The sequence below is a fragment of the Callorhinchus milii genome, unplaced genomic scaffold (assembly GCF_018977255.1).
Source record: "Callorhinchus milii isolate IMCB2004 unplaced genomic scaffold, IMCB_Cmil_1.0 Scaffold32, whole genome shotgun sequence".
NCBI classification, from domain to species: Eukaryota; Metazoa; Chordata; class Chondrichthyes; order Chimaeriformes; family Callorhinchidae; genus Callorhinchus; species Callorhinchus milii.
Window position 1 is genome coordinate 2,821,876 of NW_024704773.1, and position 27,947 is coordinate 2,849,822.

General features: G+C 41.0%; 1 protein-coding gene across 1 annotated transcript in view; it reads right to left on the reverse strand.

Annotated features, from left to right (window-relative positions):
- Nucleotides 1-27,947, reverse strand: part of LOC103178117 (A disintegrin and metalloproteinase with thrombospondin motifs 19) — a 197,640-nt gene that overhangs the window by 20,967 nt on the left and 148,726 nt on the right. Inside the window, 5 exon segments of the mRNA XM_042345176.1 lie at nt 2,243-2,447; nt 3,605-3,740; nt 13,099-13,252; nt 14,960-15,117; nt 21,465-21,545. Coding sequence (XP_042201110.1) covers nt 2,243-2,447; nt 3,605-3,740; nt 13,099-13,252; nt 14,960-15,117; nt 21,465-21,545 — 734 coding nt within the window.

Genomic DNA, 27,947 nt, shown 5'->3' on the forward strand with positions numbered 1-27,947 from the left:
ATCTGAAGAATTGGTGACCAGGACACTGGAAAAATCTTCCTTCTCTTGAACTTCCACCTGAACATTGAGACGAGACCTCGGTTTAAAGTTTCATCTAAAGGACGGCATCACAGATATTGCATTGCTCCCTCAGCACTGCACTGATGCATCTGCCTAGAGTGTGAGCTCAAAATTTGAAAATATTGATGATTTAAACAGATTAAATTTTTTTATCCTTTTCAGAGCCAGAAGCCTTTTTGAAAGTGTGATATGAAGCAAACAGCTCAGTCTGATCATCATGACCTGAGGCTGACTAAACTATAGAGGCAGTGGAGAAGGGAGCACCAGGAGTGATCCACCGCTGTGACTAAATAAGCTCTTATGAATATCAGAACATAGGAATAGAAGTAGTCCACTCAGCCCCTAGAGTCTGTTCCTCCATTCTATTAGATCATGGCTGATCTGTTCCTCAAATCCAATTACCCACTACTGCCCCATACAGCACTCGCCTCACAAGCTAGAGACCTGGGTTCGATTCCTGGCAGGGTGAAACAATGGACAAGTTTCCTTACTCCATACACCTCTCTTTACCTAGTATTAAGTAGGAACCCAGTTGTTAGTCAATTGGCAGATCGCTTCTCTGGGGGTAATAATTCCTTCAAAAATTAAAAAAAATTATAAATTGGTCACTAAATCCACGACTGTGGGACACTGCTGTGCGCAATTGGCTGTCACGTTTCACCCACAAAATATACAGTCAATTCACTTTACAGTATATTCTGTGAAGTGCTTTGAGACTTCTCTAAGACGTGATAAGGCGCAATATCAAATGCAAGGATTATTATTATTATCCCTTGATACCCTTACCTAACAAAAATCTATCCACTTCAGTCTTGAAAATTTGAATGGATCCAGCATCCACAGCTTTTTGGGGTTTCACAGTTTCAAATTTCACCCTATGTGTGAAAATGTTAGTGAAAGTCTGGTTTGGATCTCCTCTGCCTACTCTTCACCCTCCAGAAGGCAACAAGAGATCCAACTCATTGAGTGGGGTCTTGGGATAATCGAAGCAAGGAAAACTGGTAACATAAAAGCAGTATAAGCGCTCATGAATCCTGCCCCTGAAGAACAACAGGCTCAATCAAGCATGTCTAGATGGCTTGTGGTGGAGCTCACACATCTCGAAAGCAGGGCCATTAATGGTACTAGTGTTTGAGACACAGAACCATAGAGCAATTTTGTAGTCAGAAGAGAGCCCCAGGTTATTTGGAACTGAGTAGCTCAGCACAGCTTGCACTGTTCAAGCACTGGCTCTAACTAGATTTCTCTTGGACGGTAAGGATCCCCAGCTTTCTTGGAATGTTCAGAATCTGCTGGAATATGGCCTTTGCAGAGTTTAGAGTGAGTGATGAGCTAGCTATTTAACTAAAAGCGGCTTTGAATGGAATGAAGATTAAAGGCAGACTCCCACGACTGACAAATATCTTGTGATTGTCCTGGTTGCTGATGTTAGGTCACACGGAATGATACCTCGTGCTGGAAGATTTGCTCAACATTGAACTGTACTTTCATAGGATAAGCTCACCCTTTTATGAAATGTTACATCTCCTTGGAGTCCCTGGATGGAAATAAATTCCTTTCATGAGCTTCCTGAATGATGTGTGGCATCATCATTATCTTTGTGCAAGTGAAGCTGTTTGAGATCCTTCAAGCCAAGAATAGATTGCAGGCCTCATGTGATGATGGAAAATACATATATTAGATGCGATCAATCGCAGTTTGACTGGTATCATGCAAAGTGATATCATAACTCCTCAATCCGGGGTTGGAAACAAAACAGAAATGGTAGTGTTGAGATCTATGTGTCTATATAATCCTTGCATTTGATATAGCACCTAATCACATCATCGTAACTTTTCAAAGTGTTTCTGCTTTTTACTGTGAAGTATAGTCATTGTGTATTTGTAGGCAAACACAACAGTCAATTTGCACATAGGAATGTCCTGCAAACAGCCACAAAGTGAGTGACAATTTCAATTTGGAGATTGTCGGCCAGAACACCGGGAGAAAATCCCTTCTGATTTCTAGTAGTACCATGGAATCTTTAACAACCACCTAAACAAGTAGGCAGGATTTTGGTTAAACATATCATCTGAAGGACAGCACGTCTGACAATGCATCAGAACAACAGGTAGAGTTACTTTAAGAGGATTGATTTGGTTGTAAATGCTAAAGAGAGAAGGAAACTGAGAAATGTTTGTACCTCTGACCATATGCCAACCTCCCATACCGTCAGACAGTCCTGACCCTCGCACCGCTGTACTGTGGCAGGTTTTGATCCCGGACAGTCTCTTTCTCTAGCTCTGATCAGGGTTCCATTCCTCAGCTGCTGGGTGCAGGCCACTTGTCTGCTTTGGCTTCCTTTCCCGCAGGTCCGCGAACACGGGGTCCATTCAGTCATCAACCACCTATTTCAAACAGGGAGATGTCCTGATATCATTTGGGATGTTCTGTTATCAGCGTGGAATGCCAGAAGACCCTGGACTGAGCTATTAATCTGAAGGATTATTGGCTAGGACACTAGGAGAAACTCCCTTTTCTCTTGGAAGAGTGTCATGAGATCTTTAATGTCCAACAAGGGCATATATGAGTGGAAAGGAAATAGAGGGTTAAAAGGAAGGGGATTCAGAAAGGTGGAGGCTTCTGTGGAGTATAAATACTGGCATGGACTAGTTAGGCCAAATGGCCTGAAACTTTCTATGTAATTCTATGTAACTGAAAATAGGCACTTTTGACAATGCAGCACTCCTCCAGTACTGAGTGTCAGCCTAGACAATGAGCCCAGCGATCTGATATTATTAACAATAGTATCTGAGACCACAGAGTGATTTCAAGGTTGTTTCCTCATCCATACTTTAGCCAAAATGCAAAAGCTCTCAATGGCAAGCTGAGCGGTTTTAGCTGATTAAGCTTCAGGGGTACCCAAACACAAACTATTGGGCCAACTCAAAGGCCTTGCTAACCTGTGCCTAATACTCTCTGGAATTGTGCCTTGGATGTCCTCCCAACCTGAAAGGTGCTATACAAATGTAATTTTGTATTGTATTGGAATTAGTTAAGTAGGGTGCGTCCCCCTTGGAGAGAGTGCTCATTCCATTCCAGGAACAAAGAAATGACCTTGTGTAGGTGGCGTGCACATGTCCTTGTGTAGGTGACGTGCATATGTTGAACTCTCAGTTTGGTTTGTATACTCTTAAGCACAGTGATGGGGTTCCAAATTTGTTAGTCACCCAGCTGACTAAAAAATATATAATTCTCCTCTGTGTGATGATAGATTTTGTATCATTATATTGCACATTTCCAACAAGTGGCAAACAAACTCACTTCCTAGAGCCAGTGGCCATTTAACAAACTTCAAATGGATTTGACTTTAATACAAGGTGTAAAGCACCGTTGGACTAAAATTCCAGTTGTTACATTGTAGTGTGTTTGGCGAAGAGTGATCATAATGGAGCAATCCCATTAGCAGCTGACATCGACAGATGCAATTTTTATAACTCTGGCTGGAATTTCAGCCCACACATGTTGTCAGTCCAAGTAGCTCAACACAGGATCCATTTGTTACCTGGTCTGGCATGGTTGATGATTGCACTTTCGGATCAGTGGCTCTGGTTTACTCAGCTGTTTGCATTTCCTGTTCTCCACAACAGTTGTAGTTTTGTTCATGATTTTCGTGCATGTCACCATGGTTTTTCTTTCTCCTGGAAAGCGAGAATAGAAAGATCAAATATGTTTCTTTACATACAACAATGTCTGTTTCACACATTTAGCAAGAAGGGGAGAATTATTAAGAATCTGTATCCAAACACACTTATAAACTCCGAGTAGTGTGATTTTACATTAGGCTCACATCCTAACAGAAAAATTAGGTCTTTTTTTAATCAGGAAAAATAAAACAGCAGTAAAAGTCTGCATACAATTTTCAATTCTCCCCTCCCCCCTCCCCCACCGTGAAACCATCTATTTGAGGCAACGGTTAAAATCAGTTAGATCACTTTTGCTACAAGTCATCCATTTGCTATATTAGTACAATTATTGGAAAATATTTGTAAAAGCAATGGCGCAGTTTGAGTCTAGATGCTGATATCATGGGTCATATGGGTCATATAGTTCTTCTTCTCTTAATGAATGGATTAGGAGCCATTACAGTGCTTGCATGATTTACAACAATTAAGTGTAAGAGGAATGGCATTCATTAATATTAGGCATGATCAATATCTGGGGTATCAGTTACTAGCCTGAGAATAAACTGTGTACAAGTCATTTAAGACCACAGGAACAGGAGCAGGCTATTCTGATGACCTGAGAAAATACTAACAAAAATAATTTGGTCACTCAATACAACATTGTTTGAGGGACACCCCTGTGCGCAATTGGCTGCCACATTTCGCCCACAATTTATCCAGTCAATTGACTTTACAGTATATTCTGTGAGGCGCTTTGAGACATCTCAAAGACGTGATAAGGCGCTATAACAAATGCAAGGATTATTATTATCAAACTCATTGAACTTGTTGTGGCAGTTTGAGCTACTACATTCTCTCTCTCTGTCTACCTCTGTATTTAATTGAGCTTCTCAAACACAATGATTCATGAAATTATCCACTTAGGTCTCCACACTGTAAATAACTCCAATGGGCTGAAGGCTCTACACAGGATAGCTAGCAAAACACATTTCCTAATTGATTTAGACAATCTACAAAACACTGTGGAATATCCACACTTCAAGAGAGTTTGTACCTGAATATTCCTGCGGGGAATTGCCAGTTCTATTCTGAGAATACGACAGCAATGGCAAAAGTCCCTGGAATATTTCAGGGAAAACTCACATACAATCCCGAGAAAAAAATAAAAGATGCATGCACAGCAATGCAATAGCTTCAAAAGCTATTGTTCCCAGGAGAAGATGATTTGAAAATAATCTGCTGTTATTTAAGTCTAGACAGAATTTGATGACTGTTAAAAAAACACGAACGTTTTGGACTGAAGTAGTAATTACATAGCCAATCTACCATCAATCAACATGCATTACTCTTTTTTCTCCAGGAACAGACCTTGTACTGAGGTATTGTTTCTATGGAAACAAATGCTTTAGCTATCTACAGCACAAGGTTGCTTAATACCAAAGAAATTCTCTTTAAATTTACCAAAGGGTCAGATTAATCATCTATAATTTCACTAAAATATGATAAAGCTAATCTGTAAACAACTTCCAAAGAGCCAATGCCTCTGAGCAAATGTTTTATTAATTTGAATCACAGTTTAGCAGGATTTTAATGTTAAGAAAATGTCAGTTTTTTTTATAGATCTGTTTGGCATTGCTTGCTGTTAGTCACGGTTTTATTTTCATTTAGTTCTTCAGCCATTTATATGCGATGCATTCATATAAATATTACCTACTAAAATGAAAAAGCAGAGCCAGCAGAATCACAATGTTTCAAACATATTAATCTGGGTACTGCTGGGACAAATAGCACCAATACTAGTAAAGGCACTGTTTCTCTTTCTCTTACCTATTGCTATGTAGCTCGGTTCCTGTAAAATGAAAACTTTGGCAAGGAATACTTCAACACTGAACTTGAACTTGGAGATGGGAATGTCTACACTGTGGGAGAGAAGACTCAAGGAAGATCTTATTGAACTATTCATCAGGCTAAAGGGCATAGACTAAGTGAACCCTAACAATATACTTAACAATGTCGATGTTCTCTTTGACCGAGCCTTCATCTCCCCTCTCGACTCTCTTCCCCCTTCTCGCTCCCTCCCATCCCTCCCCTCACCCTGACCATTTCCCCCCTCTTCGCTCCCTCCCCTCCCCTCACCCTGACCATTTCCCCCATGCTCGGGTCATGACCCAACTGTGCAGCGCCTTGGGACGTCCTCCTGACATGAAAGGCGCTTTATAAATGGAATCTTGTTGTTGTTGTTGTTGTTGATGTTTAGAACAAAGAGATGGACTCAAGCATAGAAGAGGGACCGTGAACAGACAATTTAATTATGCTACATAGAGTGGTGAATTTATGGAATAGAGTACTCGGGGAGATGTGAAGACAGATTGGATCAGCAAATTCCAGGGACAATTTGTTAGGTATTTAGTGAATAATTCAATTGAGGGCTAGGAGAGATACAGTACTGTGTGTATGTGTGTATTATAACTTTAGTACCAGACAGACGGACTCAAAGGTCTTCTCACGTTCTGTATATTTCTGTATTTCTATGAATGCCACAACACAAGGCTGCAAGTATTTTTGCATCAAGTTAATTTTGTTGTGAGACCACAGCTAATGCCACTGATTTGGCATACAAATCAAAACTAAAAATCCCTCAATCGGCACACCAACCAAGAAAAAGTCACAAGAGTCTGTTCTTCAATTAATTTTTTTTTCCATCGGTGGCCGGGCCTTCAGCTCTGGAACAACAACAACAACAAGATTCCATTTATAGAGCACCTTTCATGTCGGGAGGACGTCCCAAGACGCTGGACAGTTGGGTCGGGACCCGAGCAGGGGGGAAATGGTCAGGGTGAGGGGAGGGAAGGGAGGGAGCGAGGAGGGGATAGAGAGTCGAGAGGGGAGCTGAAGGCACAGTTGAAGAGAAAAGTCTTGAGACCGGCCTTGAAGGAGGAAAGGGAGGAGGCGGCGAAGGCACTGGGGGATAAAGTTCCAGAGCCTAGGGGCTGAGAGCCCAGCCACCGATAGTAGGGCGATGGGGGCGGGGGATGTGGAGCAGACCGGAGCCAGAGGAACGGAGGGTACGGGCAGGTAAGTAGCGGGATAGTAGGTCAGAGAGGTAGGAGGGAGCAAGGCCGTGAATGGCCTTGTAGGTGAGGATGAGGATCTTGAATTCAATCCTCTGGGGGATGGGGAGCCAGTGGAGGCGAGCGAGGGTGGGAGTGATGTGGTCCTGGTGCGGGACAGTACACGAGCTGCAGAGTTCTGAATGACCTGCAGCTTGTGGAGGGAGGTGGCGGGAAGGCCGGCGAGGAGAGAGTTCCCATAGTCCAGCCTTGAGGTGATAAAGGCGTGGACCAGAGTTTCAGCAGCGTGAGGGGTGAGGTAGTGCCGTAGTCTGGCGATGTTCCGGAGGTGATGGAAGGTGGTGCCAGTTGTGGTGCGGATATGAGGAAGAAAGGACAGCTCAGGGTCGAACAGAACCCCGAGGTTCCTGACTGCTTTGAGAGGTTGAGAGTGCAGCCTTGGATGCTGATGCTGTCAGCGCCAGAGGTGCGGAGGCGCTGACGTGAGCCAATCAGGAGGGCCTCAGTTTTACGCACGTTGAGCTGAAGAAAGTTGTCTCTCGTCCAGGAACTCTATCCCGCAGTGCCTTCGCCTTGCTTCCTCCCTTTCCTACTTCAAGGCCGGTCTCGAGACCTTTCTCTTTGACCGTGCCTTCAGCTCCCCTCTCAACTCTCTACTCCCTCCTCGCCCCCTCCCTTCCCTCCCCTCACCCTGACCATTTCCCCCCTGCTCGGGTCCTGATCCAACTCTACAGCACCTTGGGACATCCTCCCGACGTGAAAGGCGCTCTATAAATGGAATATTGTTGTTGTTGTTGTTGTAGAACTGTACAAAGCATACATGGCCGAAAGGTTGCCTTGTAGCTCCTGGAATGAAAACAGGCTCATCATGTGCTCAATGACAGTCACACCATTCAAGTACACTCATGCCACCACTTACTTGGCACGTACTTAGTAGGTGGGCATTGCCGCCACAAGCAACAGTGGAGCCCAATCTACAATGCAGTGGTAAAGTCCACTTGTACAACCGAGCCGCCTTGTCTACTTTTCACATGCAGCCTTGCCCTTGCAACAAGGCTAAACTCAACACTAAACCTGGCGCTCTCAGCCCTAGAAGGTGAAGTGCTAACAAAGCACTTAGTATCTTTCTCATCCTTCTCCATTACATTATGGAATTATAAGTCTTGTAAAATATTGTGCAACCTCCCTATTTTCCAGCAAGCTAACTTGAGCTAAATGCAGTCAATTTAAATCTACAAGGAAGCCCATCACAACACGTTACGTAGTACAATGCAGTCGCCTGGTACTTTTGACTCCACTCAAAAAGTCATGATGTCAGAAAAATTCCTTGTCAGTTTCACAGATAACACAGGTAGCATAAGTGAAGAACTTACATTTTCATAATGTGTACAATGTTGAAATGTTTCAAAGTGCTTCATGGTAATTAATGTCAAGTATAGCGACTGGTTTCAAAAGTAAATATGACAGCCATTTGGCACACAGCAAAATCCCACAAGCAACCAAGACCAATTAATATTGCTGAATCCATTGAAATTTTCATGACTGAGGTGGATAGATTTTTAGTAGGTAAGGGTATCACAGAATATGGGGCAAAGGCAGGTAATTGTAGTTGAAGTACAATCAGCCATGGCCGAATAGAACGGCAGAACAGGCTAGAGAGGCTAAATGGCCTACACTTGTTCCTATGTTCCGAATCAAGAACTTTGGCCAGATCACTGGGAGAACCTCCCTACTCTTTTTGCAATCAAGCATAATTTTGTACTTTTTTCTCATTTTGTGATAAATAATCATGCAAAAGACAATGGCAAGTGGGGGGTGCAGTGAATTAATACCTTGTAACTCTCAGACCTGGGTTTCGATTCAGAACTGATCAAATCACCCCTATTTCTCTATCACTATAGGTTAAATAATAATCTTTGCTTTTGATATAGTGCATTTCACTTTGGATGAATAGCTCAAAGTGCTTCACAGGATTTTATTGGAAAATGTAGTGACTGTTTTATTTGTAAGTGAATAAGGTTTGTAGGCGAATGTGGCAGCCAATTTGTGCACAGGTTTTTAACACGGTTTAACCCATTTTCTTCTGACTGCAGGATTACTGTACAAAATTGGCATAGTCTGATAATTTGTCTTAGAGGTCACAAGAAAACTGGAGGGTCAAATTGAAATATTCACATTGTTAAGTACACTGTTCTCTACTGAGATTTGGGTTAAGGTACAACTGGGTTCATCTTGTGGTCTATTTAATATTTAGCACATCAAATGGTCCCAAATGTGTGCATCAGAGATATTTGTTCAAAACAAGCCTGGATTCCTGCTAACCAGTACCCTGCAAGCAGATCCCTTATCTTTTCGCATAGTGTTATTGGGATCTTTAACAGAACAGGCAGACAGGACTTCAGTTTAATGTCTCATTGATGCCTCTGCTGTGATCTACAACCCATAGGTCTAATACCATTGACCAAGCTTCACAGATTAAGAATGTCGACAGAGAAGGGGGTAGTTGGTATATCCATCTAGATACATTCAATGTGCTAAATATTGATCTCAGCCCATGAAGAGCAACAAGAAATTACATTCACTTCAGGAGGACGTCCCAAGGCACTGGACAGGCAGGGATTTGGACCCGAGCTGGGAGTTGAAATCAGGAGGGGTGGGGGGCAGGGAGGGTAAGGAATGGCAGAGTGACTGCAGGCATCGTCGAAGAAGAAGCAAATTTCTACGCAAACTTGCTCTCCAGTGAGGCATGGTGACCCAGTATATTAGAAAAGTAGACTATGATTTGTGTGCGTGAAGAGGAATTTAACTTTCCAAATGACACACAACAAGCTTTGCATAACACATCCATTGGGAGGGTGGCTGTGGATTCGAGCAATCTCATGCAATGTACCCATGACGGTACAGCAGACAGTATTGGTGCTCTGTGAAGGATGCATCTCCATTCTTATTGCATTGTATTTTAATAATAAATTTTAGCCCAAATGGCCATTCACCTCATTATTACTTGCAAGATCTTGCAGCAGAAAATGCCTCCTGCATTTGCCTACACCTGACAGTAATTACTCATGAAGTGCTTTGAAACGTTTAAATGTGATAAGGCACTATCAATGTTGAATTTTCGTTTATGTATTTTTTTTTTACACATGACTGTACGGCATTTGTGAATTTACCTCCCTCTCACAACTCCAGAGAACCTACGGTAGGCAGTCATCTCCGATCAATCTACTAAAATATTTTACTGCTGAAGAGCAATGATCCAAGTGCCACTCTTCTGCAGTTTCTCCAGACATACTTTGATGAGTGAGTCAATCCATCTTAGTTGTCTGTGGAAATGATCATAACTGACAATTGCATGAAAATAGTGCAGGTCATGTCAGCTTCTAAACACCATCGTGTGCCTAGACAATATATTACTCTCAGTTTCTCACCTAAAAAAACACCTTTGCCAGAGTGTGTAACATTTGCCATTATGTCTATTGAACTATGAAAAAAATTGGGCTACTGAAGGAATATCAGGTTCAGCACAGTATTGAAGCATTAACCATCATTTGTGTCAGCTTATTAATATCTCGTTGAATATTTCCAGTCATTGTTGAACTATTACCAATGAAGGTAACAAATACAGGCATTTTTATTGTGGGTCTGAAAACACACTATTGTCAATTTGTATAGATCAGTGGTGAAGCCAACTGGGGTGAAGTTTGTGACCTGTGAAACGTTAGTTATGACATAGCTGAAAGTTTTGCCTTCTCATTAACTAAAGTACACAAACTGATCCGTGAATGAGACCTCATCCACCGACTTGACTGAACTACCAATTTTGGTGACAAAATTATCTCTCGCTAGTGATAATTATTGCATCACCAGCAATCAAATAAGTCTTTAATTCTGCATTATCGCCGTTGCCTTCCTTGGTATATCAGTCCTTTTCTCAGGATACTAGCATAACTCAATCAATTATACAGGGCCTGATGAAACACCACTGACAATAGCAATAACATTTGCCAAGGGTTTCAACTGCCTTTGGGCCAAACAACAACTTATATAATGCCTTTCATGCAGGATAGTGTCTTGGGCCACTGTGCTTTTTCCACTTCTAAACTAATTAATAATTAAAAAGACACACTCAGATTGCAATTTATGGCAATGTGATAATTATCACGGATGTTAATTACTGAGTGATAATTGTTACATCACACATATTTTTCAACCTCGTAATTCATAATTAGATCAAAGAGCCATAAGGAAACATCTCTTTACATCTTCAATTAATGCCTCAATTAATCCTGCAAGATTAGCATTGCTTTAGATACTGAGGTTAATGTATTGAGCTGGTCTCAGTAGTAGGGTGTGGAGGTATTGAGTGAAGGCAGTCTTGCCATTTGATGGCCAATCACTGCAGCTGTACATTGATCAGGAAGGGTGAGAAATTCCTAATGTGTTAGCGCAGCCTCTTTGATAATATTCTGTTAGCACGCCATCAGCAATGTTGCTAAGTTAATGGTATGAAGCTTTTCTCGCCTCAAATGCTTAGTAGCCTAACCACATTCAGATCACCATCCAAGAAACTGCAGAATATTGGCACTTGTGTGCAATGATGAAAATTAGACTTCATTGCATTACGCAACTCTTCACTGGAACCAATGGGTACATTGAACTACTACCCTAATAATGAGAATGTTATCATTTCCATTTAACCTCAGAATAAACAGGGCACCTCACAAGTGAAAGGGGAATCCCACTTCTTTAACAGAACCTCAATATCTCTCAACATCAACCAGATATCCTCTGGTTGTATTTCACCTTTCAGAGTTGATTTCCGTAAATTTCTAAAAACGAATCAGATTCAAAGTAAGGACAAAAAAATGTACATAAATATAGGAACGATACTTTTAGTGACAGTATGATAAGCAAAACTAACAGCAGAGGTGATGGAGCAAGAAATTATAAAGAGTTTCAAAGAGGAACAAGCCCAGGTTCTTGGAAATTAAAATAATTCAGTATTACTAGGTGATAAGATACATGCATCAAAAGAATTTTGGGGAATGTTGGGTGTTAGGCGAGATGGACTAATCATCTACTCTTACTTGAAATTGTTACTGTGCATAAAAAACAAAGCTACAAAAATCTTGGAGCTAAAACTATTATTTCTGAATTCATAGCATTGTAACATTTTTTTCAATTTGGTGAAAATGTGTTCCTGCAGTCTGGAAAACATTTTGTAAAAAAAAGTCTGAATGTAGTTATAGACCACCCCTCATCAGCCCCATTTAACATCAAAGTTTGAATCTGTTCAGATTCTGTTTTCGTCTTTGAAAGCAATTCTTTTCAGACCAGGAAATGTTGCAGGAAAATAATCTAGTACATCATATTCTGGCCTCCATTTCCTGCAATTTGTTCATTTGACAATTCAAAGGTTTATTCGTGACAGACTGCAATTTCATTCAAATATCTATTTTTCTTGGCTGGTACAAAAGCTGTTACTTCTGAGCTATTGGCTATCAGTGGACTATCTTGCAAAGAATTAAAGGAGTTGTACGTTATTTCGGCAATCCTAGTGGCAGAATTGCTGATATTGTAATTCTACCTCACTGTGGCAAACGTTAAGAATCGTACAGTCAAGGTTCATTATCACATCCATCAATCCACCTGAACTGGAGGGAAGACGATAAGCTGCATGAGGCAATTTGATTCCCCAGTTACTCTTAAATGCAATGACTAAAAAAAAAAACTAACCAGTTAAAGATTGCTGTTATAAAGAATATAGGTACTTGACATTTACGTTTAATAAATACATATATTTAAAATAAAGCATGCTGCCTTGTAATTCATGACTAGAAAAATTACAATGAAAGAAAACAGATTGCATATTAAACAACAGATCTTCATTTAATATATCATAAATTATATCCCGTATATTATATATTTATTCAGTTATTAATTATATTCTGTCTGTGCAGCTTTTATAAAGCTTAAAATAAATGGTTACACGCTCAAGGAGATGTCCATCTGAGACAGTAAATAATGGGGTCGATTTTTGCGGTATTTCTCAAAGGATTTCTTAATTAGGAAATTTTTCTGCGAAATATCACAAATTTTCCCCTGCTACATTTTTCTTAACAACCTCAGCGGAGTACTAATGCAGAGTTTCTGACACAGTGATGCCTACTACAGTATTCTGAAACAGTAATGCCGGGACGTCCTCCCGACGTGAAAGGCGCTATACAGATGTCATTTGTATTGTATTATACGCTTACATGTGTCACATCCTGAACAAAATTTGAAAAAGTACATTTCCCAACCTCCTCCACACATGGCACCGCAATCCTCCCAACCAGAGTGAGTCCACATAAAAAGAGGCGCACTGGCCTTTGCACTTTGGTTTCCAGGAACTGGCTCAATTGGAATTGTGTATTCATAGTGAATGCCGTAATTCTGGTCATTAAATAGCAGCACCTGCAAATAAAGAAACACACATGTCAAGAAAGTGCCATAGATAGAGATCACATGCGACAAAAACAACTTGAATTTATATAGTGCCCTTCATGTAGTATAGTATCTTGGAGCGGTTAACACTGAGCTGGCGAGATGACCATAGGCACAGTCAAAGAGGAAAGACTTTAGGTGCAAAGAGGTGGAGGGATTGAGACATAGTTTTGGACATACTAGCTGAAGGCATGGCTGCCACGGCGGAGAGGAGAGGGGCATGCATGGTCATGTCCATGCAATAAAACATATCCATTTATGAATCCAATGGTCAAAACAATGGGGCTGATTCAACAATACATGTAAATTAAATAATATCATTATCATCTGTGAATGTTAAACAGATTACAACAAGCACATTTGACATCTGTATTGTTCAATGTTCTCTCCCTAAGTTTATGTCTCATGCTGGCAAAGGTCTCCACGGAACATAAGCTTTCTGGTATGACATCTACATGTGATTTTTCCTTGCGTGAGCCTGGTCACATTCATTTATTTCCCGAAAGTTAACATTTTTAGTTCATGGAAAACACATCAGGGCAATACTTGCACATAGTGCGCATGCGCGACACATCAGGGCAATACTTGCACATAGTGCACAGGCGCGACATGCAGGAAATTATGGGGCTTTTTGTACATAGCTCACAGGAAGTGACAACAGCAATGACCTGACAGCTAGGAAGTCAGGCATTTTTTACTCTCCCCTGATAATGCAGATATTGGATCTAGACAACTGCATTATAATTATAGTAGGGTTCTCCTTTAAAACGCAAGGAAAATCCAAGATGTATAATAGTGTTCGAGTTCTATTACGTCAGAGGCAAGCTCATTCAACAATTAAGAGGACTCTAAATTCGTTGCATGTCCAGTTCAATAATTTACACTAAGCCTGAACCTGGAGAGAATCCAGCAAATAATAATAATAATCCTTGCATTCTTCGAGATGTCTCAAAGCGCTTCAAATGCACCTGTGCTAAGAGCCAGCAAGTCAGCATTTTTATTAAAAGTATTAGAATAAAATAGTCTAATGCTGTAAATTGTCTGACAACATACACAGAACTTATGTTTCATATCATATAATTAGCAAGCTTTGAATTCCTCCTGAGCCAGATTTAACAATTAAATATTTAAGTGTTTCGCTTTTCATAAGTCAGCCCGATGTAATTTTAAGTAATTGCAGGCATATACAAATAATAATAAGCCTTGCATAATGCCTTATCACATTGTCAAAATATCTCAAAGAGCTTGATAAGATTTTTACTCTTAAAATCTAATGAGTGTATTTTTATTGGCCAATGCAGCAGCAAATTTGCACAAAGCAATATCTCACAATCGGCCATGAAGTGAATGACCAGTTTTATCTGGGATATTTGTCAATATTTAAGAGCATTTTGCCTTAAAATGTAAGATTCTGCAGAATTATTGAAAATTCTTCATTTCAGTCCAAATTTAGAAGTCAGCGGATCCTTTTTAAGAATTTTGGTAAACTGGCTTCCATATTAAACATTTTCTAAAATTCTACATGTGCTTCAATTTTAAGTCAAAATACGATAGTCTTGCCAATGACGACTAGTATTTTTTTGGTGTTCTCTTAAGATACTTGTAGAATTGTCTCTGAGATGGAACATGCCTGAAACTGATTAGAAAAATGCTTAACGTTATTAGGGAGCATCATACCAGCAGATGAAGAGGAGATGTGGTTGGACCTTTGGCAGAAATCTTTTCCCAAAATCCTCGTCTAACGTAATACACTGTTGTTCCGGCTATGTTAAAGGCTCCTGGATGTTCAATCTTCCAGTCACTGTTGATGGAATGTTTACTAGTGTCTCGGAGAGCTATAAAGAATAGAAATGTTTTAAAGATAAACATTTAATCAGACTAAATCAATTGAAAGAAATCGTTATAGCACTGAAGAAAACATAATCACTTATTATTATTTGGCAACAATTGAAATCTGCCAATAAGTAATCCTTTTGATATTGGGAGGATGTGTCAAAGCACGTCAAAGGATATACAATACAGTGTGTTGACTTCAATTTTTATGGGCAAAACATGACAGCCAATATGTGCAATGTAGTGTCTGCAAACAATCATGAAGTGATTAATGAATTTTATTTGGTGCATTATTGGCTGGGACACTCGGATAAACTTCTTTCTCTTTTTCAAATGTAACCTCCCTATTAGGTTTTTGAAGAATGGGTTTAATGTCCATCTGAGCAGACAAAAGGGACCTTGGCTCATCTGAGGAATGGCACCTCCAACAATGCATCAGCCCCCAACACTGCAATGGAGTGTCAGCCAAGACTATATGATCAAATCTTGAGCCCACAATCTTCTAACTCAGAGGCAAGAATGGTACCAACTAAGCCAGGCTGACACACATAATATGAACTAGCTTTAAATGAAGCTGCTTGATTACATTGATTTGCCATTCTTTAAATTGCTACCTCACACATTGCTATGTTTAATTGCATCTGCCTCTGTTCTTGCACTTGCTTAATCTTGAACTATTACTCTGTGACAATGCAGTGATATAAAAACTGGAAGTAGTAATTTGTTTATTTTACTTGCAAAGAAAAGCAGTTAATAATAATAATAATAATAGTAATCATCCTTGCATTTGATATACCGCCTTATCACATTGTTGAGATGTCTCAAGTGCTTCACAGGATATACTGTAAAGTGTAGTGACTGTATTTGTGGTTGAAATGCAGCAGCCAGGAGTGAGTGACCAATTTTAATTGGGGGACTGTTGGCCAGGACACTGGGGTAAACTCCCTTCTCTTTTTGAATAGTGCCATGAGATTTTTAACGCATTCGTCACATCAAGGCTCAATTATAGAAACTCCCTTCTCATCGGCCTTCCCAACTTTTCCCTTCACAAGCTGCAGATCATCCAAAACTCTGCAGCTCATGTACTCTTGCGCACCAGGCTCCGTGACCCCATCACTCCCATCCTCGCCCGACTCCACTGGCTCCCCATCCCTCAGAGGATCGAATTCAAGATCCTCATCCTCACTTTCAAGGCCATCCATGGCCTTGGCCCCTCCTACCTCTCTGGCCTGCTGACTCCCTACCAACCTGCCCGCTCCCTCCGTTCAGGATTCTCCCGACGTGAAAGGCACTCTATAAGTGTAATTTTGTTGTACGTCCACCTTAACAGGCAGATGGGACCTTGGTTTAATGTTTCATCCAAAGGACGGCACCTCCCACATTGTAACACATTGTAACAGTGCTGCACTGGAGGGTCAGCTAGTCTATGTGATTCCAAGGCCCCACATAGGACTTGAACTTACAACCTTCTGACCCAAAGGTGAGCGTACTACTATCGCGCCAAGCTGACATTTCGGTTATAATACATTATATACATAATATTACATGAATGGATTGTTCAATTCCATTCACAACAAGACAACAATATTTTGTGTGCAGTATACTGTGATTTATTATTAAGTGTGACAGTGCTATCAATATGCGTGTTCTATTTCCTCATCTCTGAGATGAGTCACACCAAAATGTGGGCTCACACTATCAACCTGTACTTTCTCAGTAGAGTGAAGCATACTTGGAATTCTTTTTTTTTCTGATCCACCCGTAAGCCCTGCAAGAGGCGGGATCCTTTTGTTAGCGGTTTCCTTTGACATGCTGGTCAGTCCCAGCAGATTTGGGGTGAGGGGAGGTGGAAGAGAGGTGGGACACTGTTCTCAGCTTTGAGACTGTGGCAATAAAATCTTCAGCATTGATTCCGGAATGATTGGTGGCCTCGACGTCCTTCGCATCATCAACAAGCCAATAGCAGCCGCCATCGCCCACTGCCTGGACAAGAAGGGCAGGAGAGAGAAGAATGTCTTCATCATCGACCTGGGTGACCGCACCGTTGATGTGTCCATCCTCATTATCAACGACGGTGGACGCTTCTTATGTTGGGAGGGGTGCGTAAATATACTTACACTCCCTCAATGTTCTAATTGGGTGGGTGCTAGCCCCCTGCCCCCCAGTTCCGCCACCACTGATCTATGGTCACCTTCCTCCCCCTCCCCCTGGCTCGGTCCCGGGATCTGTTACTGCAAAGCGCTCTGAGACGCCGTCCGGCGTGGAGGGCGCTATATAAATCCAAGTTGTTGTTGTTGTTCTTGTTATGGTATTTGTGCGTTGCTGTGCTGGAGCCTAAAATGTGTGGTGTTGCTGGGCTGGATCGTGCAATGTATGGTGTTAATGTACTCCGTACAGGAGATACTGGAGCTGAGTGAGCGGTTGCTGCTCGCCTGCGGTCAGGTTTTGCTGTGATAGCAACGGAATCTGAAATAGACAAACACAGAAAAACATGCACAACCATCAATACCTTTCATGTATCACAACATCTCATAATAGAACCCCATGCCTAAAAATCAATAGCACTGAGGCCTTCTGCTCATCATTTATTGATGCTGCATTGTAAGACAGAAATAAACAATTTTACATTACACAAGGAGCAGCCCCACTGCATCTTGTGCAAAATGCTATCATTTTCTCATCATTTTCATTCTCCATGAAGGCAAGTCAAAATCCTTATGGGATAATGAAGGCTTCCGAACAATATATCTACAGGTAGCAATACTGCCATTCGCCAATCCCTTGCACACTATTTACCCTTGAAATATTCAGGACATTAAGTTACGGATAACTTTTGAGTACGTACCTTACCATGGCACTTTAGATTGAGTCATTTCTTCAGTTTTTCTTGCTGGACTGCCTTGGCTTACAAAAGGCATTCGCCGTGATGGTGATTTTATCTTAGGTCCTTTTTCTTGCCTTCATGCAAGGGATATTTCCTGCACTCCACAAGAATTACTTCTTCTATGCCGTAATCCCATCCAACAATGCCTGTTGAGTGGCAAGTGGGAACCTTGCTTTATGGCTCTCCGGTTCCTTCATTTCCTCCTTGGAATTGCCCATTCCACACCCTGTACTGCTAGCACCATGTGCTGTCTATACAAATAAGGGGTCATTGGGCTTGTGAAGAAACTTAGTGGACTATCTTATTGGCGCACTTTCCCTTTGGCTCACATTTGCTAATAGATCTGATAAGGGTATGTGGCAATCAAAGATGTGGAAGGAATTTTGCTGCTCTCTATTATTTAGGTGGCACTAAAGCTTTTGAAGGATTGTATCCATGATTCCTTCACTATGAACGGCAATGGACATTTGTACCTCAGATTTGGAACAGTGGAAAGGTATGAGAGGGGGAAACGGTCTGAAATAAATATGTTAGCATTCATCTGTTATAACGAGTCTCCAGGACATTCAGCAGGACCCCAGCCTGGTATCAATGCCTAGCTGCATTTCTATGTGCGTGAGGGTTTTTTGTCGCACGGCTGATTGATACCATGGACAGTTGTTTTCTGTTTGGAACAACTCATCTCATGAAGACAATGATCCTGACTGTGCATGGACAGGCTGTGCCTTACACCAGTTCACACTAATACACGAGCTACCCAACCTTACATGAGATCATCATCATCTGATAAGGAAAGTTCTACTTGAATTGTAGTGTTAAATTTAGTCAATTTAACACTACAATTCCAGACTGGAAGGTATACATTACTGGGGATAATCATGCGAGAAGTTATTTTATCTTATGCCAGGTCTAGATTTTAAGTGCAGTGATCCAGTGTAAAACTCTCCTAATGTACTAAACATGTTTAATTGTACACATTTCCATTGAAACCTCACTTTATTATCTTCTTCCCCACATCTGCGCCACAGCTGGCACTGCCTTCCACCACCTCCGGAACATCGCCAGACTACGGCACTACCTCACCCCTCACGCTGCTGAAACTCTGGTCCACGCCTTTATCACCTCAAGGCTGGACTACGGGAACTCTCTCCTCATCGTCCTTCCCGGCACCTCCCTCCACAAGCTGCAGGTCATTCAGAACTCTGCAGCTCGTGTACTGTCCCGCACCAGGACCACATCACTCCCACCCTCGCTCACCTCCACTGGCTCCCCATCCCCCAGAGGATCAAATTCAAGATCCTCATCCTCACCTACAAGGCCATTCACGGCCTTGCTCCCTCCTGCCTCTCCGACCTACTATCCCCCCACGTACCTGCCTGCACCCTCCGTTCCTCTGGCTCCAGTCTGCTCCACATCCCCCGCCCCAACCGCCCTACCATCGGTGGCCGGGCCTTCAGCCTCTCAGCCCCGAGGCTCTGGAACTCCATCCCCCAGTGCCTTCGCCGCCTCCTCCCTTTCCTCCTTCAAGGCCGGTCTCAAGACCTTTCTCTTTGACCGTGCCTTCAGCTCCCCTCTCGACTCTCTACCCCCTCCTCGCTCCCTCCCTTCCTTCCCCTCACCCTGACCATTTCCCTCCTGCTCGGGTCCTGACCCAACTATCCAGCGCCTTGGGACGTCCTCCCGACGTGAAAGGTGCTCTATAAATGCAATCTTGTTGTTGTTGTTAATGTAAAGTGAAATCTATAAAGCTGCCTTATTGAAAATAAATGTCAGAACATCGAATCTCTTCTATTCATTTGGGAAAATTGAATATCACCCTTTTCATATAATTCAACATTTCACACGCAATGAACAAAACTACTTGACAAGTTTCTGTTCAGCTGAGTATTAATAAAAGCAGAACAAACTGGCCAGCAATAAAAAAAACCTGAGAAATATAGACTTAGGCTTCTGATAAAGATCTACATAACTCATAGGCACTTCATTACCTGATAGGAGTCTGAAGAGGCACGTCTAACTTGAAAAATGTGATCGTGGGGATGTGAGGGGGGGCGAAGTTTGCAATAAATGTTCAAATTTATTGTGTTCAAATCCCATCACTCCCTGGCACCTCCCTACCGCTCCGATCTCCTCACTCCCCAAGCCACTACCCGGCACCTCCGCTCGACTGACACCGGCCTCCTGCTCGTCCCTCGCACCCCCTGCCCGACCATAGGAGGTCGCGCTTTCAGCTACTACACCCCGAAACTCTGAAACACTCTCCCTCAATCCTTCAGCCTTGCCCCCTCCCCCTTTTCAACTCCCACCTGACAACTTTCTTCTTCGACCGTGCTTACAACCACCTCCCCACGCCTGTCATGGAGTCAGGCCCTGCCACTGTTAAGCACTCTGAGATGCTACCCTGCATGAAGGGTACTGTATAAGTACAAGTTGTTATTATTGAAACATGCAGGTTATGTTTGCATCACTTCCTGGTTTAGGAATTGGAAGATGAGGGGTGAATTGTTGCCCCCATCCCAGCTTCTTACCTTTTCCTGTGTAAAACTGCATAAAGTTTGTAACTTTTACACACTAAAACAACTTGTATTTATGTAGCATCCTTCATGTAGGATAATATCTTGGCAGGCGTAACAAAACAAAAAGCCTCTCAACGGTAAATTCATACTCCATTATAAACCAGACAAATAGGCTGGAAATGTCCCAGTTCTGAGGGAGAGAGTGCACATTCTAATACAGACACAAGGAAACTTCCATTAATAGGTGGTGGACATATGTGGTTTGGTTTGAATACTCTTAAGCATGACAATAGGCTTCCACATGTGTTTGATAAAAATCCTCCTAAAATGCCTAGGCTTACGCATGAAGATGGGAATACCAACATATCCCAGCATGAGTCAGTACCTCCTGGAGAGGATGGGAGAAAAACAGCAAGAAAAAATAATTTTTTTTTAAAGAAAGGAAAACAGTAAATAATTGGTAATTGCAACCGAATATTTTTGGTAAACACAAAAAGTAACGTAACAAAATATCCTACATAAGATTTATGATCACAAAGTTGTCCAGAATCTGACACATGAGTTCATTTGAAATATTTCCGTATTGTTAATTTTGACTTCATTAAAATTACAAACTCATTAAATACTCAGACTGAAAGAAAGTTTACTGCATTTACTGGAATCTAAGGCACAGATTTATTTCCATTAAAATATATTTCAAAATTGAAGATTTGTGTCAGGATTAATGGATAGAAAGCAGTGAAGTTCTTTATAAGCCCCCCAAATCCTATAAAATCTGTCTGTACGATAGTTTTGAGAGTGCCTTAGATTGAGTAAATATGGTAGTAACCACATGACCCACATCAGTCTAACTTATTGCCAGTAAGCAGAAAAAGATGGGAGAGGCAGAGAGCGGAGTGGATCACAGACAGACATTTATACAGACTGGAGCAAATGACCAAGAAATTACCAAGATAACTGTGTGCTGGCTTTTCCTCGACGACTCGAATCCTCCTCGCTCCTGCAGGTATCACCAGAGCCTCAACATAGCCTGAGAAAAGAACAGTGAAAACATGATTTAGAGACAATGGCAGCAGATGTGCTGGAGTGCACAATAAAAATACAATTTCAGTCTGTGCGCACTCCAGGGGAGAAATTCTAGGCATACATTCGCAGAATTAATGACAGAATTTAGAAAGAAAAACTTGTGCTAAAATACAAGCAAAATTCCATTGTTTTTTTTCTAGCATTAAAAAATTCACATTATCAGCATGAAAGATTTAATTAGGCCTCGTTAACGGGTGAACGGTTGACCGGCATTACTTTGCTCTGTGAATTCCATCGTTTTAGACTTCTTTAAGACCAGCTCTGATTTATGGATGTCAAATGATGGGGAAAGCATGCTCCAGGCTGCTGCAGACTGGCCCAACATGGAGGATAAGTCAGCAGTTGAGACGTTAAACGAAGGTCCCATTCAGATGGATGTTGAAATTCCCATGACACTATTTAAGAACAGAAGGTAGTTCCTCCCCATACCCTGACCAACAGTCCTACCAATACCACTTTCTTAACTCTCTGCCATGTCTATTCCTTCAATGAACACCCTCCTATAGGACACACCAGTGCAATAGTGTAGGATGTGACTCAACAAAGTCCTGTAGCTCAAGTGGTTAGAGCACTCGCCTCGCAAACGAGAGATCTGGATTCGACTCCTGGGCAGGGCGAAATGTTGGGCAAGTTTCCTTACTCCACACACATGCTTCTGTTTGCCTAGCAGTAAGTAGGAACCCGGTTTTTAGTCGATTGGCGGATCGCTTTTCTGGGGGTAATAATGTCTTCAAAAAATAATAATGCAAGGATTATTAATATTATGATTCTCTACAGAGAAAGACGTGATAAAAGGTAGATATTTGCACGCAGAATCGACCTCTGTTAAGGCAAATCATTTTGTCACCGAAAGTAGAATTAGCTGCAAAGAAAGAATGTGTAAGTTAAATACAAATGCACTTTTGCCCATTGTATTTGCTGTCTGGTGAACCATGTTAGACCCTTCAATGTGTACAACATCAAATGCCCAAAAGCTAATAAAATGCAGTTTCCCAGATGACAGACAACTCTGAGCTCCCACCATTGAAAGATCTTCCCTTTCATGGAGCTGCCTAACATTTCTGTCAGAGGATCTTGCCATGTTCCTTGTAAGTTCCCAGTTGCTGGATGGTGTTAGAGAAGATATTCTTCCAAGAATATCTTACATAGAGTTACATAAAGTGATACAGCATGGAAATAGGCCATTTGATCCAATTGGCCTGTCCAGCGCCTTGGGACGTCCTCTCGACATGAAAGGCACTATACAAATGTAATTTTGTTTTTTGCTGATGCTTATTTTCCACACAAGCTGCCATCCCTCCTATTCGTTTCTCCTATACCCTTCTCCCTCATGTGTGCATCATATTTCCTCATAAATACTAAAAGAGAATATAGGAGGAATTACTTCATGTAGAGGATAGGGAGATTATGGAACTTCCTCCCTGAAGCAATGGTTGAATCAGGTGGAACAGATGCATTCAAGAGAAACTAGACCTTGACATGTGGGAGAGGGGAATAGAAGGGTGTGGGAGGAAGTAAGGAATGGGTGGAGACTTGTGTGGTATATGGCCAGCATGGACTGGTTAGGCTAAGTGGCCTGTTTCCATGCTGTGCATTCTCTGTAAATTATTATTCTTAAATCTCTGTAAATATGTTGATGGTTTCTGCTTTAATCACAGCCTCCATCAGTAATGTCCACATTCTAACCATCCTCTGCGTGAATAAGTTCTTCCTAAGCTCTCTATTAGATCTCCTTATGGCTATCTCACCACAAGTGAACCAGCATCTCTAAGTTGATGTTAACTCTTTCAACATTTGTATTCTGGAATTTTAACCCTCAGCCCTTTTGGCATTGACCCTACAGATAAATCGTGCCAAAATTGAGCAGTGACCATAATGCGACATGCAAATTAATCTGCATATTGCCAAAAGCAATGGGGAAAGATCCTCAACCAGATTGGACAAGTTTAAATCATCACAGATCGACAGAACAAGGTAAAACAATTTAGGTTCCTAAAATGAACACTGTATCCATAATGCCAACTTGCAAACTCTGCTCACTCATGTTTGTGAAATTCCTTGTAAAAATGGAGCAAGACCTTTAGTGCCACTTTCAGTGAACAGAATTATTTTATATTATTATTCACAGAGTTCCTTTAGTTGATGCAAGCAACCAGAAATAGCATGGCTCTTGTTCACACACCCTAGCTTGGACATTCGCTTGCTCCCATGTGCAGTTGCTGCCACTGTTGACCTGTTCTGTTTTCTCCTGCTTGCTGTGGACAAGTTCTACTTCCAAGAGGAATCTTCTTCCACAAGGAGTGGAAAATCATCTTGCGGGAAATCTTAGTCCAAAACCACATCGCTTCCAGCAGTAGAGCAATTCGGAGCGGGACACAAGATTTATATTTCCGGCTCCCGATCAGAGGCTGATGAGAACTCAGCGCACACATAATTAAGCACATATGTAGAACTCTGCTATTTGTGCTAGTTTTTAAAATGCTATTAAAGAGCCTATATATCAATAGTCCCTGAGATGTTTTTAGTAGAACAACCAATGAACATTTGTGGAACTATTTTTGAGTGTGATTCAATTTGCACACCTTGCATTTATACTGGAGCGACATAGATTGATATCCTGATGAAACCATCTCAGATTAATCTTGACAGCTAGACTGTTGCCTGAAATGCTTTGCGATCAATATCTCACATGCAATTTATACATGTTTATTCACTGTTATTCAGTAGCTATGAAAGCCATTGCATAAAGTAGGCATTAAACATGCTTGGTAGTTTGAAAGCCAACATTTTTAAAAAATAGAGGGATTAGGGGATATGGGGATAGAGCAGGTAATTAGAGTTAGGTCCGAAGATCAGCCATGATCTTATCGAATGGCGGGGCCGGCTCGAGGGGCCGAATGGCCTACTCCTGCTCCTAATTCTTATGTTCTAATAGAAGCTGCTTGATTCATTGTAAATACTTTTACAGGCATTTAGGGCTGCAAAATATTCCTTTCATGGTTACATAATGTTATGATACATATTCATTCCTGTTTGGAAATGAAACAATTTTACTATAATAATATTACTTGCATTTTGTTTAGTTGTATTATGTCTAAACATCTTAGTGCTTGTGTTCTGTTGGCAAATGCAAGTTAATGTGGAGTCGTGGAGCTCAGTGGTTAGAGCACTCGCTTTGCAAGTGAGAGACCTGAGTTCAATTCCAGGCAGAGGGCGAAACCTTGGGCAAGTTTCCTTACTCCACACGCCTAACAATAATCCCTCAAAAAAAAAACAATAATAAATTGGTCATTTTCAATCCATGACTGTTTGTGAAACATTGCTGTGCGCAATTGGCTGCCGCGTTCGCCCACAAATATACAGTCAATTCACTTTACAGTATATCCTGTGAAGCGCTTTGGGACGTCTAGAAGACGTGAAAACCCCTGTATCAAATGCAAGGATTATTATTATTATTAATTTGGAGAAATTGTAATTTTCTTTAATCACTTGTACGAAGGAAGAATACTCACAGAACTCTTCTTAAAAATGGGACTATGGGATCTTAACATCTATTCAATTATCTGAACAGCAAGACAAACTTAATTTCATAACTCATCTGAAAGATGGTACCTCCCTGAGTGCTGCACTGGAGCATCAATTCAGATTATGATCTGAAGTCCCAAAGTGGGTTCATAACCACAAGCGTCTGGCTCAGAGACGACAGTAATAACAACTGAGCAAAACAGCTAAGCCAAGTTTTGTCATGTTATATATATATATATATGCTGTTACAACGAGGATCAGTGTAAATGTAAAGGACAATTGTCTTCACAAAGTCAGTATGGGGAAAAAGCAAAATAACAATGGGAACAGGGGCATGGTAAACAGCTATGCTTAGATGCATAGCTCTGCAAAGTAAAACAGGGTGAAGTCATATTTTTCTATGATATTTTTTCAACCGAAGCTTTGATCAAACTCCAATAAAATCAAAAGCATGTTGCTATTTGGCCAACATTCTCAAAGTCATGAAACACAATATTTCACCACCACTGTGGTAGCATTAAAGTAATGGTAGCATTAAAGTAATTACTCATCTTTAGCTGTATCCATTGTTTATGGAAATGGCTAGAACAAAACATCAATGGTGGAAAGGATTAAGGATCATAGCATTGCTCTGTTTTTCTATTTGACCACCAACGCAGCATTTCTCAAACACTGAAAGCATGAGAACAGGAGAGAAAAACAGGTAGGGAGCCTAGTTCATATAATCATAGAATTATACAGCACAGAAGGAGACCATTTAGCCCATTTAGCCTGCTCTTTGAAAAAAGAGTTATCCAATTCAATTCCACTCCCCTGGTCTCTCCCCATAGCACTGCAAACTTGTCTTCCTGAAATAATTATCTACTTCACTAATCTTCAATTCCGTTTGTGAATTGAGATTATGAACAGTTAATATTCTATACAGTAAATTCAATAACCTCAGAATAATATTTAACAATTTGGTTTAAATTAATAATAAGCTTTATTCTATTTCAAGAATACATTGGTTGCAAGAAGCATACAAAGTAACTATTCCAGAAGGCCTTTGATAAAGTGCTACATCAGAGGCTCAGACTAAAATAGGGGCATATGGAATCATAGAGAGGTTGCAGAATAGATTAAAGAATGGTTAGTAAACTAAAAGCAAAGGGTAGGAGCTAAATATCTTCTCGGGCTGGCAAGATGTAGGAAGCAGTGTTTCACAGGGATCTGTGTGAGGACCACAAGTGTTCACCATATACATAAATTGGATTCAGGTATAGGAGGTCTGGTGTCACCCCCCCCCCACCACTTTTAAGTGCTCTGAGACGCTACCCTGAGTGGAGTGCGCTATATAAATGCAACTTGTTGTTGTTGTCACAATTTGCAGATGAGACCAAACTGTATGTGGTGGGGTGGCGGGGGGTTCATGGTAAACAGTGAATGGGATTCCAGAAGAACGCAAGCAGACATAAATGACAGATAGCAAATGAAATTAAATGTGGGAAAGTGTGAAGTAATTTACTTTGGCAGGGAAAAGTAAAGAAGTCATCTATAGTCAGATTGTAGGAACCTAAGAGGATTCAGATCTACAAGACTCTAAAAGTAGATATGCAAGTTGATAAGGCTATAAAAAGGCCAATTAGGTCTTGGGCTTTATATCCTGAGAGATAGAATATAAAGTATAAAAGTGAAGAAGTGATGTTGAATTTATATATATATATCTTGGTTAGACTACATTTGGAGTATTGTGTCCTATTCTCATCTCCACACTATAAGAAGGATATAGCAATGATGGAAACAGTATTGCATAAGTTTTGAATTCTATCCCAGAGGATAGAGTTCAAAATCCTCGTCCTCGCCTTCAAAGCCCTCCAAGGACTTTCTCCTTCCTATCTCTGTGACCTGCTAACTCCATATCGACCTGACTGCTCCCTCTGCTCAACAGGCTCCAGCCTGCTCCATGGCCTGCTCATTTGTACAATTGTACAATCCAATTAAGCCAGGCCCTGGGTTTGAAGTGAACCTTGCACGTTATAAATGAGGATAACTTCATTCAAGAAATGTGCAATAACACAAGTAAAGACAGTTATCCATTTTTCTTCCAAATCTTTATCCTTCACAAATCACGGATAGAACTCCCAAAGCAGTACCTCTTTAGAAGGATATAGGATCTGTCTGGTTATAATTGAAGACAGAGGGCAACACAACTCAGCCAGACTATAGATCCCACTTTAAAATCAAATCCAGACAGTAATGTTTGGTGAAACTTAAGTTTACTCCATATATATGCCTTGCAGATGTCATCTAGTATGACATACATATAGTTAGCTTTGTGTATGAAATATTAACAACATTTCAGCTCAGACTTTAATAAAGGTGGGGGAGGGAGTCCACGTTTGGTAGAGCTCTACGGAAACACCCTTAAATAGATGTTCTGAGGATTCAGATTAATACAGGTCTAAGAGTAGCAACACAGGTGGATAAGGCCATAAAGATTGCAATTAGAATGCTGGACTTTACGTCCAGTGGAATAGAATCCTAAAACACCTTTGTCATTTGCGGAGTACAAAAATGCAGTGCTGAAAAATGCAAGTACCGACATTGTAATTACACTTAAACAGATCACCCCCTCTTAGAGCAGCTAGTCACGGTTTAATCTGTATTGTAGAACTGTTACTTCATGAAATATGCAATTCACTTTACAGTATATTCTGTGAAGTGCTTTGAGATGTCTCAGCGCCATGATAAGGCACTACATGAAATGTAAGCATTATTATTATTAAATTCTCAAAGGAATAAAATGATTTTTATGAAAAATGTGTAATAATAATCCTTGCAT